Genomic DNA, 19,553 nt, shown 5'->3' on the forward strand with positions numbered 1-19,553 from the left:
CAAACCCAGACACTGACATGGACGTGGATGTCGCAAGCGGTGGCTTAGCCGCTGTGCCACCACGCCTGGCCCCAAAAGCCGAGTTCATTTTGGTGCAGACTATTTTTGAAATCTGCGCATATTTTTTTCTAGTATGCATTTTCCGTGAGCTTTTTGAAGATCCCACATACGGCACGGGTGTCAGAATCCCTTGCACCAAAGCTAACGTGGCTGGTAATTCGGTTTTCCATGACCATTTTTCTCCGTGACTCAGTCGTATGCCGGACCACAGAGGGCCTGACTTTCTAGCTGGCTCCACATCCTTCCGACTGGGTGACCACCTCGGAGAACATGAGCAGGACGCACCCTTCAGGGAGCAGCTAAGCTGCTTCCAACCTCACAGACAGAAAACACAGCTCAGAAAGGCGCTCGGAGCCGCTCAGGGTCACAGCAAGGGACCCCGGGGGGCTGCCCTCTCGCCTCCCTTGTGCCGAGGGCAGCACACGAAAATCAGCTTCGCCAGCAGCTCAGCGGCAGCAGCACGCTCATTCGCACGGCTCAGCACAGGGGCCTGAACAGACACAGGCCCACACACCCAGGGGCTGTCCCCCACAGCCGGCAGCAGCCAGGCGCAGCTGGAGCCGCACAGGCACGACGGGACACACACAGAGGACACCGGGAAGTGGCTGGGCCCCAGCGGCCCCGGCCTTTCTTTGCCCTGGGATTCTGCCAGAGCCGGGGAGCCCTGTGCTCCCCTCCCCAGAGGCTCAGAGAGCCCACTCCTGCACGGAGGCCACGGACAAGCACGACAAGCGGTCACTGCCGCGTGAGCTGGGAACGGGGACCCCGAAGGGACTGGGCAGGCCCAGCTGTGTGCTCAGAGATCTCTTTCAGGCCCCTCTGCAGGCAAAGCACGTCCTGTCCAAATACACACAGCCAGCAGCTGCAAAGAGGCAGGGTGGCCTCCAGCACGCCTGCCAAAGGCTCAGACGGGTGCAGGGCACGAACACCCCGAGCGGGCTTCCCCTCCACTGCCCCACTGCACGCGCAGACGCTGCCTAATGTCCCCCAGGATAATGAGGGCTTGTCCTGTGAGAAGCTCCCTTGCAGAGGCAGCCCTGGGGAGGGGGGTCCCGGTTGGGGCCACACAGCGCGGCTCGAGGACATCACTCCGGCAGCTCAGGGGGAGCTCAGGCTGGAGCGGAATACTGCAGGATTCGGGAGCCAGACAGGCAAAGACAGCAAGGAGAACCCCGGATGCGCTCAGAGGCTGCATGGAAAGTGCCTGCTCCCTGACCGCAGGGCAGCTGGCTGCGGCCGTGCAGGTGTAGCCTTGTCGCAAGCTCCGGACACTGAGCAGAACTGGCTGTAGCCACCTCTGTGACTCCTCGGGGGTCCGTGAGAGCTTCACAAGGCAACTGTGTTCAAGAACAGCAAAGACACACAAGCTTGGAGCTTTCGCCCAATCCCAAGCCCCAGAGAAGCCACAGAAAGGCATCAAGAGCAAAGGGGGCCTGGCGCTGCCACACACCATGCCGCGAGCCACGCTGCGAGCCACGCTTTCCATGTGTGTCCAAGTGGGTACTATAAGGCGTGTGAATTCCTTGGAAAACCACAGCACTCGGTTAAGTGTTAAGTCCATTTCTTCCCCGCTGAGAGCAGACCCCAGGGAGGCGGAAGCTTTATAGCACCTGCAGGCTGGAACGAGTCCCCCTCTCTGGGGAGGCAGCAGCCCTGGGTGGGGGGAGCCGGGCTCACCCGCAGCCTGCAGCCTTCCTTGAAGTTCTTGCCTTGCCCTTCGGCAGTAAAGAGGCGTGGAGGGCACTGCCTCTGAGCTGCCAGCCCCTTTGACTGTCTTGATAATCACGGTAGAAGCGTAGCAACACTGACGTCCGCTTCCCAGCTGCACGGAGACGCCAGCCACTCAGTGCAGCCACCCTGGGGACACTCTGCAGGGTCTCATGACTTCCTCGGTCCTTATGGTTCCTGCAAACAGCCACCTGCACGCTTTGCTGCGTGACCGGGTCCTCCTGGTGATCTGAGTCTCCTGCAGCCGCCCAGCAGCCACGGACAAGCACCGGTCTACAGGGCGACTCCCTCTGCTTTGTCTCCAGCAGAAGTGCCCACCAACAAGCACAGCTGGCCTCAGTGAGGGCCGTGTGATGGGAGGCAGGGGTCCCCGGAACACCGCCATCACCCATGCACAAGTCTCATGCATCAGCCCCGGCCAGGCGCCCCTGTGACACCAGCTCTCTCCCCAGGAGAGCTCCCTGCCACTGGACCACAGAGCCACAGCCCAAGCCACTTTCCTCTGGACACACCCGGCCAGCGACAGCTACCCAGAAAGGAAGACATCTCTTTGCACGCCCGACGGGTAAGAGAAGAAAGGTTGTGACCCTTCTGAGTCGTCCCCTCTGTCACCTACTTCCTGCTGGCTCTATCATATAGATCAGGCTGCAAGAAAGTTCCTGGTAACTCAGCCTGGGAGAGGTTTGCAGGGCAAGCACAGGTTTGCAGCAAGGATGGTCTAGGTCTTTCCAGGACAAGCAGACACGGGGACACACGAGGTGCCAGACTGGACGGATTCACCGCAGACTTGGGTAAAGAGAAGTCCCACCTCCCCCGGCTCCTCCGCGTGGTTCAGAAATCAGTCAGCCTTCCCTGCAAGTTCTCTGTAATCCCTCCTGGTCTCCATGCCCAGTCTCCATGCCTGGCTAAATCCACACAAACGCTCCCCCTAAAGGAGAAGGTCCCAGGAAAATGAGCTGAGCTGCATCAGCAGAGAGGAAACGCAGCACCAGCTGACGCTCTCAGCCCGGTCCTGCAAGCTGTCTGCTGTGTGCTTCCATTAGGCTTCCCACAGCAGGCGTGTAAAGGCAAACACCCGCCTGGCTGAGACGTTGTCAGGAGCTGCTGTTCACCCTGCTTGACTGCTTTCTCTCCCCTTGAAAACGGAACGCATACGGGAGCAGGCACCTAGCCTCCTGTTAAGCAGCCAGGTTCCGGTCCAAACCCTGGCTCCTGACGCCAGCTTCCTGGGAACGCACACCCTGGGAGGCAGCAGGGACGGCTCAAGCGGTTGGACTCCTTGCTCCCATGTGGTTCCTGGCTTCTGGCCCTGGTCCTGGCCTGGTGCCAGCTGTCGCAGGCGACTGGGGAGTGATCAGCCAGTGGGAGCGCTCCTGTCTTGTCTGTCTCTCTGCCTCTCAGATTTCAAAAACAGAAACAAAAAAAATAAAAAAAACTAATTTGCAGCCAACACCTCACATACGATGGATACTATCAAGGAGGAAAAAAAGGGGCTGGAGTTGTGGCATAGCGGGTGGAGCCACCTACAGTGCCAGCATCCCATATGGGCACCAGTTCAAGTCCCAGCTGCTCCACTTCCGATCCAGCTCTCTGCTATAGCCTGGGAAAGCAGTGGAAGATGGCCCAAGTGCTTGGGCCCCTGCACCTGCATGTGAGACCCAGAAGAGGCTCCTGGCTCCTAGTTTCAGATCAGCCCAGCTCTAGCCATTGCAGCTATTTGGGGAGTGAACCAGCAAATGGAGACCTACCTCTCTCTCTGCATCCAACTCTCTGTAACTCTGCCTTTCAAATAAATAATAAATAAATCTTAAACAAAACAAGAAAGAAAATAGCAAATATTGCAAGAACACGGAGAAAGTGGAAGCCCCGCACACTGTGGAGAGGATTGTAAAACGGTAGGGGCTGCCATGGAAATCAGAGTGACCCTTCCTCAAAACATCAGGTAGAATTACCATGGGATCTGGCAAATCCACTTCTCAATGTACACCCCCAGGGAGGCAAAAGTAGAGTCTTTTTATTAATAAGAGATTTGAAAGGCAGAGTGGGGGAGGGAGAGAGAGAGAGAGAGCTATCCATCCATCCATCTTCCATCTGCTGGTTCATTCCCCAAATGGTTGCAAAGGCCAGAGCTGGGCCAGGCTGAAGCCGGGAGCCAGTAGCCAGGAGCTTCATCCAGGTCTCTCACATGGGTGCAGGGACCCAAGCATTTGGTCCATCTGCGGCTGCTTCCCCAGGCACATGAACAGGGAGCTGGATCAGTAGCAGAGTAGCAGGGACTCAAACTGGCGCTCCAGTACGGGATGCCCACAATCCATGTGGAAGCAAAACTCAGCATGCCACCGTGCCGGTCCCAAAAGCAGAGTCTGGGAGACGTACCTGCACGTCCTTGGTGGTAGCAACATCAACTGCATAAACTTTACGCTGCCAAAGGCAGAAGCCGCCAGGGAGGCACCAGCGGATCAGTGTCTGCGCCTGCTACCTCAGGAGAGCGGCCGGAACAGGCAGCACTGTGCTGGGCGGCTTCCGGAACTCGCTCGCCCAAGCGGGGAGCGATTGGAGCCTCCGCTCCTCACCTGCCCACCACAGAAGAGCGTGGCTCTCACCTTTTGGCATGTGACATGTGCGAGCAATGCTGTCACTCTGGTTGAGTCACAACCAAAGGCCAAACAGATGGGCCCACCTGATCCAGTTCTGATCCTGGACCTCCAGCCCCCGCCCCCGTGAGCAAAACGAACCTCTTTTCTCTGCAAACTTAGCCTGCTCCAAGCGTCCCATACAGCAACAGGAACCCCTACTGCAGGGACCGTATGTGGAGTGTCGGATTCGCAGGGGCCGAAAGCTGAGTGACAGCTGCTGGGGGAGGGGTGAGCTGGAAGTCACCGTGAGTGTGGACAGTGTCAGCTTTGCAGGAGGAAAATACTCTGGAGACGGTTCACGCCCCACGGAGAGTGCACACAACACTGCTGAACTCCACGCGAGAAATGGTCACAACAGGGCCAGCACTGTGGCCCAGCGGGGAAAGCAGCCTCCTGCGACGCCAGCATCCCGTGTGGGCACTGGTGCCAGTCCCAGGGGCTCCACTTCCTATCCAGCTCTCTACCAATGTGCCTGGAAAGCAGCGGGAGATGGCCCAAGTGCTTGGGCCCCTGCACCCATGTGGGAGGCCCAGATGAAGTGCCAGGCTCCTGGCTCCAGCCTGGCCCAGCTGCAGCTGCTGTGGCCAGTTGGGGAGTGAACCAGTGGATGGAAGACCTCTCTCTGTGACTCTGCCTTCCTGTCTTCATCAGAAGTCAGGCAGAGAGGAAAAGCTGAACAACACAGACCCCTTCACACAGAAACACAGCCGTCCTTGGAGACACAGATGACATCACTGCCCAACCAACGAGGCCGACTGAAGGCCCACACTCACCTTCAGCACCCCGAGGGCCCCCGCACCACACACACCCTCCTTCTCGTCATGGGCACCCGTGGAAGTCAGGTGTGCAGACCGCCCAGTTCCGGGGGGCCAAGGACAGCGCAGCCCTTGTGAGTGTCAGAGACGCAAACGGACTGCACATTGGAGGGACAGTTTCCATGCAGCGGGGCAGACTCGGTCCTTGCTAAGGGCTGGGTGGTGCTGCAAACGAGCGACACCCTGAGTGTGGGTGACGGTGACGGGTCTGCTGGGTGTGCGAGCGCCAAGTGGCAAATGCCTGTGCCTCTCAGAAGATGACCCAGACATTCCGGGCTGGCAGGCAGCAAGGGGTCTCCCGGCCGGCCAGGGGATGGTCACCTCTGCTTGAACCCTGAGGATCTGCAGAAGGAGTCCAGGGCTGAGAAGAAGCCGTGAGAGGCTCCCGGGGGCCGGGTGGGGCTCGTGGATTCCAAGCCACATGCCTGAGATTCCCTAACCAGACCACAACACACAGGGCCTTCCAAGCCCTTGCTGTACACTCACAATTAACCAGAAGGATGTCTCTCTTCCTTCCTTCCTCCCACAGCTCTTTTTTAAAGTGACAGTCCCTGGAGGAAGTCTGGCATGAAAGCTGTGTCTGCATAGCTGGTGGGAGCTTCTGGGGGAAACTGAGGCAGGCACTGGGCCCACCTCCCAGCCATCTCCTCCTGGAGTGTGCTCTCAGCCTAGCCATCTCCAAGAACACATTTCTGCTTCCCGAATGGGCGTCCGCTAAGTAGGAAAAAGACCCCGAAGAAGATAAACAAGCGACGAAGTCTTCCCCTCCTCTGATGTGCCCACAGCTCATCCCTACCCAAGCCCCGATGCCCGGGCACCTTTTGGTTTGGACAGAGAGCGAATCTGCAAAATGTGCTTCTGTTACACATGGGATTACCCGGACAGCACAGGCTCCCTCCACAGCCACACGCGGCTGGGTTTTTAATGTGAGTGCGTACTGGCCGGCAGCTCCAGCCACCCGCACAAGCAGCCACTCCAGCCCCCAGGAGCTGTGGAAAGCACTTGATCCTGTGCCCAGGGCTGCCGGGGACCCCCAGAGCGGCCCAAGGGGGAGGAAGAGGGACAAACAGGGAACACTGACTCCTGCACTGTGATGCAAATAGGCACTGATGAGGGCCAAGGGGTCCCTGCTGCCTGCAGGGTCCAAACAGGAGGCTCAGAAAACAAATGATTTTTTGCCAAGTTCTCCCCAAGCAAGGAAACAACTGGCTAATTCTTCCATGCTTTGAAAAGCTCACCCTGAGAATTAGGGACCTCCCTGACCCTGACAGCTTCCTGTAGCGAAAGCGCTGTTTGTTTAAGGCTCTGCAGGGAGTCTGTGCCCCCCGGGGTCTCCCCCTGTCCTGGGAATTGGGGAGTGGGGGGTGTCTACCTGTGCAGCCTCTCTCGCTCCTGGCAGCACCCCACTCACTGCATTACGCCCACGCTGTTAGCTCTGTCCTGCTGTAAACCTCCATTTCCATTCCCGTTTCTCTGGGTCCCTGACTGAAGCTCTTTCTCCCACAGCTTGCACAGCGCCTCCGCCTCCGCCATCAGTCTCCCTCCACCTCTGCTTCCTCCTGAGCCTGGTGGGGGGACCCTCTGCTTGAGGCCATGGCCTAAGCAGTTTACAGGGGAGTGCCTTTCTGGGGCTGCTCAGTAACTTTGTTTTATCTCCCATGTTTAAAGTAAATAAAACCACACCATGTGGGCGCAAGGGCAGGGCTGTGAGGGCTCCTCCCTCACTGCTGTGTGGAGCTGGTTTGTATTCAACCCTGGCTGAGCCAGCACTCAGTAAACCCTCTCAGGGAAACACCACAGCCTGCAGGACAGGGTCCCTGGGTCCCCAGGGCGCCCGTAGTGGCTTCTCCATCCTTTCAGCTTCCTGGATATTCCTCCTTCCCTTGTCCTGGGGAGCTGGGAGGGGCTCTGCGGTTTCTATAAAGAAAGATGCAAGTGCAGGGCTCCCCCCTTTACCTGCACAGCAGGAGGCTGGGGAGCTCTGAGGTCCTGCCATTCAGGAGGTCAGATGACAAAGGCCCAGAAGCAGAAGGAAGCCCTGCCCCCCAGCCCCCTACAGACGCAGGGCCAGCAAGGATCAGAGCCACAGCACAGGAAATGCAGGTCCTCCAGTCTCCAGGGCTGCCTCTACAGCGCCTCCTGTGGCCAAAACCTGAACCAGCGCTGGCTGGGAACATCCACGCGGCTGCTGACTGAGCCGGAGGTGACCTGTAGCTTTCCATGATATCATCATCATAAAATGCCCACGCTGACACTCCCATTCCCATCATGCACCTGCCATCACAAGGTTTCCCTGAAAGGCCAGGAAATGAGCTTTTGCCAAATCCCTGGAAGTCTCCGGGCGTCCAGACCAGGTGAGGGGATGGCCGGAGCCTGGCAGGCAATGCTCACTCCAGTGGCTCTGCTCCCCCTGACTGTGGGCTCTCACCATGCTGGTCATCTTAGTCCTCTGCTGGCCCTCCTCTGTGTCTCACCCTCGAGTCCTCCCATGTGTTGGAGACGAGAACCTGGACCCTCTCGTCCCCTGGCAGCTTCTCTTTCAGACTTCAGACTTGATGCAGTTGCAGGTCGACCAGAAAGCTGCCCTCCTCTTGGGGCTGGAGAAGGATCCACTGCCTCCAGAGCTCCTGAGCGCAGAGGCCACAGCCAGCTAAACCCCAGAGAGAGGATCCTCCCCTTCCCCCCGGAGAGCCCTGAATGGTGGAGACAGATGCAATGACCCTTCCGTGTCCCCATAGCCACAAGTCGGCCAGAATGTGCCCTAAGGACAGAAGACCTCTCTCTCTGTCTCTCCCTCTCTAATTCTGCCTCTCAGATAAATAAATAAATATAAAAAAAAGACTGCAGGCCATCCACCAAGACCAGGTCAGGGAGGAAAGGTCCAGGCACCACCGGGCCAGGATCCTGGGATAGAACAACCAATTGGGGCACAGGAAGGGGAGCCTGGGTCCTGGGGTTGGAACAGAAGCCACAATCATGCCTCTGGACCTGCATGGCCCTTGTCATATCCCATTCATGTGGCCCAGCAGATGTGGGTTCAGGACAGGCTCCGGATCAGAGAGGGCACAGGGAACAGAGGACTGCCCATGCCTGCACCCATGGCAGACATCACTAATCAGTCACTGCGTTTCTCCACCCTGAGCAGTCATGGCATCAGGAACCTTCACACAAGGGTTCCACACAGGGGTGGGTATTCGGCACCTGATTCAAGTCCTGGTTGCTCCACTTCCATCCAGCTCCCTGTTAATGCATACTCTGGAAGGCAGCCAATGGGGGCTGGTCCAAGTACTTGGGCCCCTGCTACCCGCACGGGCGATCTGGATGGAACCCAGAATGGCCATTGTGGTTAGAGGGGCTGTGCATTCCTTCTGCCACCCTTCACCCTGCAGGGTAGTCACCTGCTAACCTGCACCCCTGAGCCCACTCCATCCTGTGACTTGTGGGAGCGGAGCCTTGCCTGTGTGAGTTACTCCTGGCACAGCACCTGTCGGCATTCACTGTAAGCCCTGCAGCCGGCCCTGAGCGATGAGCGAATGGAGAGGAGGGATGGGGGGAGGGGTTAATGATGTGGGATGTGGGCACTGCGAGCCGTGGCTTGACCCGCTGGGGCATGACGCTGGCTCCAGACTGGAGCCGGAGAAAAGAAAGAGGGTGCTGAAGAGATGTGAGTTTGGCTCTGGCTGAGCTCTGGAGCTGTGCAGATTTCTCTCATCAGCTGCAAGCCAGGGGAGCTGTCAGAAGCCCCTGCAGAACACCTGCTTGGACCCAGCTGTGGGCAGGGATGAGAGAGCCACAGGCCCTGGCCTCTGCACCCCTCCCAGCCCGAGCCGCCATCTACAAACAGTCTCTCGCCCGAGTGACAGCTGTGTCCACACAGCATTCTGCACGGAGGCGCTCAGGTGTGTTCCTCTGCCGTCTCAGCACCTCCTGGGGGGCTGACCTCCCTCCTGCAGGCAGCCTGGCTCACCCTCAGGTGTCTCCCGCAAGCAGCTTCCGAGGAAGCCGGGGAGAGGCCCAGGGCTGTACTGAGGTCAAAGCAGCCGGTCACAGCCGCTGCACTTGTGGAGCATGGCTCCTTCCCAGCCACTGTCCGACCTGCAAATCCAGATGAACTTTGTCATCCTGCACCCCTGTGTTCACACACAGAGCCGGGACGTGCATGTGTCATTTCCGGAAGGGTAAGGGGTGACCAAGGCCCCTGGCTCGTTCTGTCCCTCATCCATCCCCCTCTCCCTGACGTGTGGTGCATGCTCACCAGAGGGAAAGGAATGGAACAATAAGGTATCTGATCACCCTTGCAAAGTCGCCCTTCTCAAACCTGGGGCCGCACGTGCAGCACCTGGGAGTGGTCCACATACCAGGCTGTGTGCAGCTCCGCTGGGCGGGAGGAGTCACATCCAGTCTGCCCTGGGACCTCACCTGTCACAGACACAGGGAAGGGCTACTGCCTCCAAGACCGTGGAGTGCAAACTGGCAGTTCTGGCACTTTGGAAACAATGTGTGGTTTGTTTGTTTGTTTGTTTGACAGGCAGAGTTAGACAGTGAGAGAGAGACAGAGACAGAGAAAAAGGTCTTCCTTCCCTTGGTTCATCCCCCAAAATGGCCACTACAGCTGGCACGCTGCACTGATCTGAAGCCAGGAGCCAGGTACTTCCTCCTGGTCTCCCATGCGGGTGCAGGGGCCAAGCACTTGGGCCATCCTCCACTGCACTCCCGGGCCACAGCAGAGAGCTGGCCTGGAAGAGGAGCAACCAGGACAGAATCCAGTGCCCCAACCGGGACTAGAACCTGGGATGCCAGCGCCACGGGCGGAGGATTAGCCTAGTGAGCTGTGGTACCGGCTTTTTTTTGTTTTTTGTTTTTTGTTTGTTTGTTTGTTTGTTTTTTAATTCCCAAGGACCAGCAGCCTTTGCATGTGTGCAGCTTTGTCCAGAAATGTCCCCTCGCAGGAAGATGCCCCTCTGCATGGACTGAAAGGCCAGTTGCCCACCTGCAACCCAGAGCCTTGAGAAGCAGGGTGGCCCCTGAAGACTCTGCCTGGACTGTGTTCACGAAATGGCCATCTGCGCAGGCTGAGAACCTGGGCATCCTGCCTCAGCCTCCAGGGCGCAGACCCAGCGCTGATCGCAGGGGCCTGGAAGGGACCCCTGCTAGACGGGGCCCTACCGAGAGCCCACAGCTGCAGGTAGGGCTCAGGCAGGCAGAGGTGTTCCATGGAAATGTGCTCTCCGGGCTGTAGCCCTTCTAATGTGCCCCTGCCGAGGCCTGGCCCCGTGTGTGAGACCCTGAGTGAGGCCACTGAACTCTGCACCACCCTGAAGACCGCAGGCACGGGGTCCCCTCGATGCACGTTCTACAAGCTGGAGCTCACTCAGGGCGAGATTTCCCACCCAGCAAAGGGATAAAGGTATTAATATAAAGACCTATTTTCAATCCGCCAGCCTGCAGGGCACAGACATCGGTCTCAGTCCCTGTGGCTAAGACTTGGTCGAGACAAATCACCAACTACTCAGAGGGCTTCCAGCCTTCTCCTCCATGGTGGGAGGAGGCGGGGCCTCCTTCTCCATGGTGAAAGGGGCGGGGCCTTCTCCTCCATGGTGAGAGGGGGCGGGGCCTCCTTCTCCATGGTAAGGGAGGCTCCCCGAGACGACCAGATGTGTTGATTCCATGTCCCTACATGCGGTGGTCACACAGAGCTCAGGGTCGGATTCCTGCCTGCGGAATCTAAGGTCCAATGTTCCCGTGGCACCAGCCACGCAGAGGCCATCAGGGCCCGGTTCTGGGGATGGTCATGGGTTGGTCATGGCAGATGACCGTGTCTCCTACAAAGCAGACTGAGCCAAGCTGGGAGAGCTGGACGGGAGCTCGGACTGTCTACCTCACCCTGTCCTGTCCTAGCTGTGCTGAGTGACCACTGCATAAACAGCTGGGCAACCGGTCCACAGGGGGACACAGCAGGAGGGTCAGGGACAAGTTCAGCATCCCCAGGCTCAGCAGTGGGCGTCTGGTGCGCAGTGGAGACCAGAGACACTGTGACCAAGCAGGTGAAGCTGCTGCCTGCGATGCTGTTTCCCATAAGGTTGTTCGTTCCTGTCCCGGCTGCTCCGCTTCTGATCCAGCTCCCTGCTAATTGCCTGGGAAAAGCATCAGGGGGTGGCCCAAGGGTTTGGGCCCCTGCACTCACGTAGGAGCCCTGGATGAAGCGCCTGGCTTCAGCCTGGCTCAGCCCTGGCCATCGAGGCCACTTGGGGAGTGAACCAGGGAATGGGCGATCTCTCGCTCTCTAACTCAGACATTCAAATACATAAATAAATCTTTTTTTAAGGCACCAGTTTGGACACTTGCACCCTACCTCAGAGTGCCTGGGCTCAAGTCTCAGGGCCAGCTTCCTGCTAACGTGCACACTGGAGGCAGCAGGTGATGGATCAGGTACTCGGGTCCCTGCCACCCATGTGGGAGACCGGATGGAGTTCTCAACTTCCTGTTTGGGCCTGGCCCAGCCCTGGCTACTGTGGGCATTTGTAGAGCAAACCAGCCGATGAGAGTTTCTGTCTCTCTAGCTCTCTGTCTACCTTTCAAATAAATAAAATGCAATAATTTTTAGTAAGAGGAACTCACAGAAGAATCCCCGAGAGAAGAAGGGACCTCCAGCCCCTCCGGGAATACCTCTTGCCACAGCCAGCCCTGGCCTCTCCCTCTGCCCGCTCTGCGCACCCCGAGCTCCACTGGATGGGGCTTGGGGGAGGGGGCAGCCGGTAATCAGAGCGAGCCAGCCCTGGAAAGTCGCGGACCCGAGGGACCTTGCCACCTTGGGGAGTCACTAGGGGACCACCTGCATGCTCAGCCCCTGGCGTGGGGGGCCCTGGCCTGCTACATGGCTCTCGGGAAGACGGCGAGATAGAGGCCGGGGACCCTGCGAGCGGCTTGTCCATTTGCTGGCTGCTTTCAGAAGCCTGACCTCATTAAACAGAATGGCTTCAGGCTCTGTGACTCCAAGGAGTCCCAGGGGAGCAGAAAGAACAGCTCATGAGGAAGCCTCTTCCCTGCCCCCCAGCAGGGTCAGCAGCCTGTGCTGCCCCAGGCTGTCCCCGAGACGGGGAGGGACAGGCCAGGGGACTGGGGCGGCTCCTGAGGGCAGGGCCAGAATCCAGGGCTGGCAGAGGGAGAGCTGGCTGGGTCCAGTTGGCCCTCGGCTGGTCAGGCCCATTCACAGTCCTCCCCACGCCCAGTCCCACGGCTGTAGCACCCCCTGCTCTCTGAGAACCAACCACTTTCCCGTGAATGATGTGTAAGAGGGGTGTCACTCCCAACGTGCTGATAAGTGACCTTTTAGGTTACTTCTGGGAGAAGCAGAAAACCTGGGAGATGTCTTTTAGGTGCCAGGACACCGGGTTTCCTGGGATCTTTTCACTGTGAGGCAGACAAGGGGTCAAAATGTCTCCTCAGGGCTGCCCCCAAATCCCGCAGCCTGGAAGAACGTTAAATAACCACAGGCGCCCACGCAGTCTGCTCTTTTCAGGACCCACATCTCAAACCCTCTGTGGGTCCCCACCTCCCCTGTCCACAGCGCACGCCCTCGCCACGAGACAGGCAGCCACCCAGGGCCACCCAGCGGCTCCAAACACACACAGCCCACAAGTAGGTGACGATGGAAAACGTCTGCTCGTGCAGCAAGGCTTGATCAGGGGGTCGCCTCCTCCACGCAGCCTTCCGGAACCCACAGAGGGACACTGGTGTTCCCCGGAACCACTGTCTGCGCCCCAGCAGCTGTGTGAGGCAGACGCGGTGGGCGTCGTCTTCTGCATTTGAACAGATACAGACACCTAAGCTGGGGGAGGCACGGGAACCCGCCCAGGGTGCTCAGCTGGCATCCGGCGAGTGCCCCGGTGGAAGACGGGAAATGAGCTGTGGCCAGGTGCAGGGCTCACTGCTAAGACACACACTCTCTCATTCCATTCAGGGGCCTGTGAGGCGGCTGCCATTCCAGGAAAGACGGGCAATCCGGCCCCACCTTGCCAGTGCTGCAGGAATGGGCCAGCAGCCAGCCGGACTATGCACAGCGCACGTCTACATCCCCTCACTGCTCTCCTGCAACGGTCCTGGGAATCGTCCACTGCACCCACAGGCCAAACCCTGGTCCTCACCAGGGTGGCTGGCAAGGGTGCCCTACTGCTATTCCTGCACAGGTTCCAGAAAGTTCCTCAGCGGCCTGTCCCCACCTCCTCCCAGCTAGACTGAAACACGAATCCACCGGGCGCAACTTCTGTTGGACAGAGTTGTGTAGAACTTTGCAACAACTTCGGTGTCTTTTTTCCAGACCCCTTAGCATCGCTTAAGGAACCCTTTCTGAGCCACTGTTGAAACCCCCGGTTCTACAGGGCTGCGCCTTTAGCTGTCTCTACCCGTGGTGCTTTACAACCTGTAAACCGTAGGGAATGGGCAGGAATGCTAAGGGGTGTGGCCCTGGAGGTGCAGGCGCTCCCCTCCCTGCTGGCCAGAGGCACCACCGGTGTGTGGGCAGTGACCCCCTTCCAGCCTGGGCACCCCGAGACCTGTCAACCCTCTCCTGCAACAGCTGAGACATCTCCCTGTGCCCCTGGTGGCGAACGGTTAACTAAAATCTCCGACACGTGTTGGTTTGACGTCTGAAAGTGAGTCCTGACTACCATCTTTAAAAAAAATTGTTCTTTCCCATTTCCCACTGCCTCCGAGACCCCCGCTAGTCACCCCAGATTGTGAGGTTCCACTGTATTCTATTCCAGTCGCCTGTTCTGCGGAACCCGACCCTGCTCGCCTCTGCTCTGTGCATGCTAGCCCACCTGTCCCTACCCTGTCTCACCGTAGCCCGTCCTGCCTGGCCTAGCCCTTTCTACCCCGCCACGTGCTATTTTATCTGTCCTGTTCCATTCCATCCTGTTCTGCTCTGTCTTCTTCTATCTCATCCCATTCTATGCTGCTCTGTTCTGTCCTATCCGTTTCTATTCTATTCCCCTGGGTTCTATCCTGGTCTATGTTCTGTCCTGTTCTATGCTATCCTGTCCTGTTCTACTCTATCCTGTTCTACCTGATCCTACTCTGTTCTATTTCACTCCATTCTATCCCATCCCATTCTCTGTTCTGTTCCATCCTGTTCTGTCCTGTCCTAGCTACTCCCAGTACACCCCTCCCACAGGGAGCACAGTGCGCACATCCACACCTACCAGCGCAGGTGCACCTTCCCACACCAGCATCCCTCCAGGGAGCAGCAGGAAGAGGCGGGAAGTGAGCAGACAGCAAAACGATGAACTCCACCAAGGCCAGAGAGCTGGGACCCTGGGCCAAACCTGCTTTCATTTCCAAATCAAGTCTCCTTGGAACAAGCTGCGTCCACGCGTCCACAACGTGGCCTGTGGATGCTTTCACCAGTCAGCGGCATGGCTGGACAGTTGGAATACTGGCCACCTGGCCTTCTACAGAACACACTTCACAATGGGTGCGACCTTTACCCTTTACAGAGCTCATGATTCTGTGCAGGGAAGTACGGAGTGCACACGGACAGAAATACAAGATGCCATCAAATAAAGTTGGGTCTCCACTTATGAAGGCGTGTCACAAAGTTCATGGAAAAATGGGATTGAACGCTAATTTTATTTTGGTGCCCCAAATCAAATGAACACAGTTCATTCATAACACACATTTTCCATGGAACTTTCTGAAGATTCCTCGTATGTGCTTAGTGCAAACTTCACATTACTGCTCTGTCCTATTTTCTTTCAATTTAAGTGGGGAAGACAGGGCTGGGTTTTTCCCTGTCCTCCATCATCATGGGAGCAGGGAACTTTTCACTATACCATAGACGGGGAAGATCTCCCAGGGCTTCTGGTGTGGTTGCTTACATGGCTCAAAATTCAAACCGGACAAAGGAGCCGACGGTGAAGAATTCGCCCCAACCGCTCATCACCACGAACGACATTCACAAGTAAGTTACGCATGCCTGAGCGTGTGTGTGTGTGTGTGTGTTCACTGATCCACCTTCTCACACACTTCTTTCTGGCTCACCCAGTACTCCCTGTGGTCACGCATCCAGGGCAGCATATACAGAAATTCTCTCAGTCCTTTCTCATGACTGCACAGCGCTGCTTTGTGTGGCAGCATAGAATCTATCTGATGGGTAGAGGATGTTTCCAGCCCTTTGTGGTGACAAACAAAGCTACAACGAGTGATGCTTACATCCATTGCTTCCTCCAAATACCAGAGCAGCTGCCGACTGGGAAGCACAGGGTTCAGTTCCACAGCCCATGCATCTGTGATTCTGACGAAATGGCCAAATTAAGCTTCCACCTGCAGGTGTGAGGAGCCAGGCCCTGCCTGTCACTGGCAACACGGGCTTCCGGATCGTGTCCTGAGTGGTGACAAATAGTGCCGCAGGGTATTTCAGCTGCATCTGTCTTATGACAACCGAGGTAGAACTCTCCTCCTGTAATAGCGTGCCCTCACATCTCACACTGCGTAGACATGGTCCAGGGCGCTCCTATTGTAATAACGTGGCCTCACATCTCACACCACATGGATGTGGTCCAGGTCTCTCCTATTGTAATAATGTGCCCTCACATCTCACACTGTGTGGACGTGGTCCAGGTCTCTCCTATTGTAATAATGTGCCCTCACATCTCACACCGTGTGGACGTGGTCCAGGGCGCTCCTCCTGTAATAACGTGCCCTAACATCTCACACCACGTGGACGCTCATCTCACACCGTGTGGACGTGGTCCAGGGCGCTCCTCCTGTAATAACGTGCCCTCACATCTCACACCACGTGGACGTGGTCCAGGGTGCTCCTCCTGTAATAACGTGCCCTCACATCTCACACCACGTGGACGTGGTCCAGGGCACTCCTATTGTAATAACGTGGCCTCACATCTCACACCGTGTGGACGTGGTCAAGTCTCTCCTATTGTAATAACGTGCCCTCACATCTCACACCACGTGGACGTGGTCCAGGGCAAACCTATTGTAATAACGTGCCCTCACATCTCACACCACGTGGACGTGGTCCAGGGCAAACCTATTGCAATAACGTGCCCTCACATCTCACACTGCGTGGACGTGGTCCAGGGCGTTCCTATTGTAATAATGTGCCCTAACATCTCACACCGCGTGGACGTGGTCCAGGGCGCTCCTCCTATAATAATGTGCCCTCATATCTCACACCGCGTGGACGTGGTCCAGGGTGTTCCTATTGTAATAACGTGGCCTCACATCTCACACCACGTGGACGTGGTCCAAGTCTCTCCTATTGTAATAACGTGCCCTCACATCTCACACCACGTGGACGTGGTCCAGGGCACTCCTATTGTAATAATGTGCCCTCACATCTCACACCGCGTGGACGTGGTCCAGGGCGCTCCTCCTATAATAATGTGCCCTCACATCTCACACCACGTGGACGTGGTCCAGGGCACTCCTATTGTAATAACGTGCCCTCACATCTCACACCGTGTGGACGTGGTCCAGGGCACTCCTATTGCAATAACGTGCCCTCACATCTCACACCACGTGGACGTGGTCCAGGGCGCTCCTATTGTAATAATGTGCCCTCACATCTCACACCACGTGGACGTGGTCCAGGGCGCTCCTATTGTAACAACGTGCCCTCACATCTCACACCACGTGGACGTGGTCCAGGGCACTCCTATTGTAATAACGTGCCCTCACATTTCACACCGTGTGGACGTGGTCAAGTCTCTCCTATTGTAATAACGTGCCCTCACATCTCACACCACGTGGACGTGGTCCAGGTCTCTCCAATTGTAATAACGTGCCCTCACATCTCACACCGCGTGGATGTGGTCCAGGGCGCTCCTATTGTAATAATGTGCACTCACATCTCACACCGCGTGGAAGTGGTCCAGGGCGCTCCTCCTATAATAATGTGCCCTCACATCTCACACCGTGTGGACGTGGTCCAGGGCGCTCCTATTGTAATAATGTGCCCCCCCATCTCACACCACGTGGACGTGGTCCAGGGCACTCCTATTGTAATAACGTGGCCTCACATCTCACACCGTGTGGACGTGGTCCAAGTCTCTCCTATTGTAATAATGTGCCCTCACATCTCACACCACGTGGACGTGGTCCAGGGCGCTCCTCCTGTAATAACGTGCCCTCACATCTCACACCACGTGGACGTGGTCCAGGTCTCTCCAATTGTAATAACGTGCCCTCACATCTCACACCGCGTGGATGTGGTCCAGGGCGCTCCTCCTATAATAATGTGCCCTCACATCTCACACCGTGTGGACGTGGTCCAGGGCGCTCCTATTGTAATAATGTGCCAACCATCTCACACCACGTGGACGTGGTCCAGGGCACTCCTATTGTAATAACGTGGCCTCACATTTCACACCGTGTGGACGTGGTCCAAGTCTCTCCTATTGTAATAACGTGCCCTCACATCTCACACCACGTGGACGTGGTCCAGGGCAAACCTATTGTAATAACGTGCCCTCACATCTCATACCGCGTGGACGTGGTCCAGGGCTCTCCTATTGTAATAACATGCCCTCACATCTCACACCATGTGGATGTGGTCCAGGGCACTCCTATTGTAATAACGTGCCCTCCCATCTCACACCGCGTGGACGTGGTCCAGGGCAAACCTATTGCAATAACGTGCCCTCGCATGTCACATTGTGTGGACGTGGTCCAGGGCACTCCTATTGTAATAATGTGCACTCACATCTCACACCGCGTGGAAGTGGTCCAGGGTGCTCCTCCTATAATAATGTGCCCTCATATCTCACACCGCGTGGAAGTGGTCCAGGGCAAACCTATTGTAATAATGTGCCCTCACATCTCACACTGCGTGGACGTGGTCCAGGGCGTTCCTATTGTAATAATGTGCCCTCACATCTCACACTGCGTGGACGTGGTCCAGGGCGCTCCTATTGTAATAATGTGCCCTCACATCTCACATCGTGTGGATGTGGTCCTGGGCACTCCTATTGTAACAACGTGCCCTCACATCTCACATCGCGTGGACGTGGTCCAGGGCGCTCCTCCTGTAATAACGTGCCCTCACATCTCATACCGCGTGGACGTGGTCCAGGGCTCTCCTATTGTAATAACATGCCCTCACATCTCACACTGCGTGGACGTGGTCCAGGGCACTCCTATTGTAATAATGTGCCCTCACATCTCACACCGCGTGGACGTGGTCCAGGGCGCTCTTCCTGTAATAATGTGCCCTCATATCTCACACCGCGTGGATGTGGTCCAGGTCTCTCCTATTGTAATAACGTGCCCTCACATCTCACACCGCGTGGACGTGGTCCAGGGCAAACCTATTGCAATAACGTGCCCTCACATCTCACACTGCGTGGACGTGGTCCAGGGCGTTCCTATTGTAATAACGTGCCCTCACATCTCACACCACGTGGACGTGGTCCAGGGCAAACCTATTGTAATAACGTGCCCTCATATCTCACACCGCGTGGACGTGGTCCAGGGCAAACCTATTGTAATAACGTGCCCTCACATCTCACACCGCGTGGATGTGGTCCAGGGCAAACCTATTGCAATAATGTGCCCTCACATCTCACACCGTGTGGACGTGGTCCAGGGCACTCCTATTGTAATAATGTGCCCTCACATCTCACATCGTGTGGACGTGGTCCAGGGCACTCCTATTGTAATAATGTGCCCTCACATCTCACACCACGTGGACGTGGTCCAAGTCTCTCCTATTGTAATAACGTGCCCTCACATCTCACACCATGGGGACATGGTCCAGGGCACTATAATTGTAATAATGTGCCCACACATCTCACACCGCGTGGACGTGGTCCAGGGCACTCCTATTGTAATAATGTGCACTCACATCTCACACCGCGTGGAAGTGGTCCAGGGCGCTCCTCCTATAATAATGTGCCCTCACATCTCACACCGCGTGGACTTGGTCCAGGGCGCTCCTATTGTAATAATGTGCCCCCCCATCTCACACCACGTGGACGTGGTCCAGGGCACTCCTATTGTAATAACGTGCCCTCACATCTCACACCGTGTGCACGTGGTCCAAGTCTCTCCTATTGTAATAATGTGCCCTCACATCTCACACCATGGGGACATGGTCCAGGGCGCTATAATTGTAATAATGTGCCCTCACATCTCACACCGTGTGGAGGTGGTCCAGGTCTCTCCTATTGTAATAACGTGCCCTCACATCTCACACCACGTGGACGTGGTCCAGGGCAAACCTATTGTAACAATGTGCCCTCACATCTCACACCGCGTGGATGTGGTCCAGGGCTCTCCTATTGTAATAACGTGCCCTCGC

At 56.9% G+C, this 19,553-nt stretch overlaps 1 protein-coding gene across 3 annotated transcripts in view; it reads right to left on the minus strand.

Moving 5' to 3' along the window:
• The window catches only part of THSD4 (thrombospondin type 1 domain containing 4), a 399,410-nt gene that overhangs the window by 210,947 nt on the left and 168,910 nt on the right, over positions 1–19,553 (minus strand). The window contains exon 1 of one of the 3 annotated variants that reach the window (XM_070054747.1): positions 14,440–14,665. The exons of the other annotated variants lie outside the window; for them this stretch is intronic. Within the exon in view, the coding sequence (XP_069910848.1) occupies positions 14,440–14,572 (133 nt within the window). The 5' untranslated portion in view covers positions 14,573–14,665. Of the gene's footprint in view, positions 1–14,439; positions 14,666–19,553 lie in introns of those variants that run through there. 3 annotated transcript variants of the gene reach the window in all.

The sequence above is a fragment of the Oryctolagus cuniculus genome, chromosome 12 (assembly GCF_964237555.1).
Source record: "Oryctolagus cuniculus chromosome 12, mOryCun1.1, whole genome shotgun sequence".
Taxonomy (NCBI): domain Eukaryota; kingdom Metazoa; phylum Chordata; class Mammalia; order Lagomorpha; family Leporidae; genus Oryctolagus; species Oryctolagus cuniculus.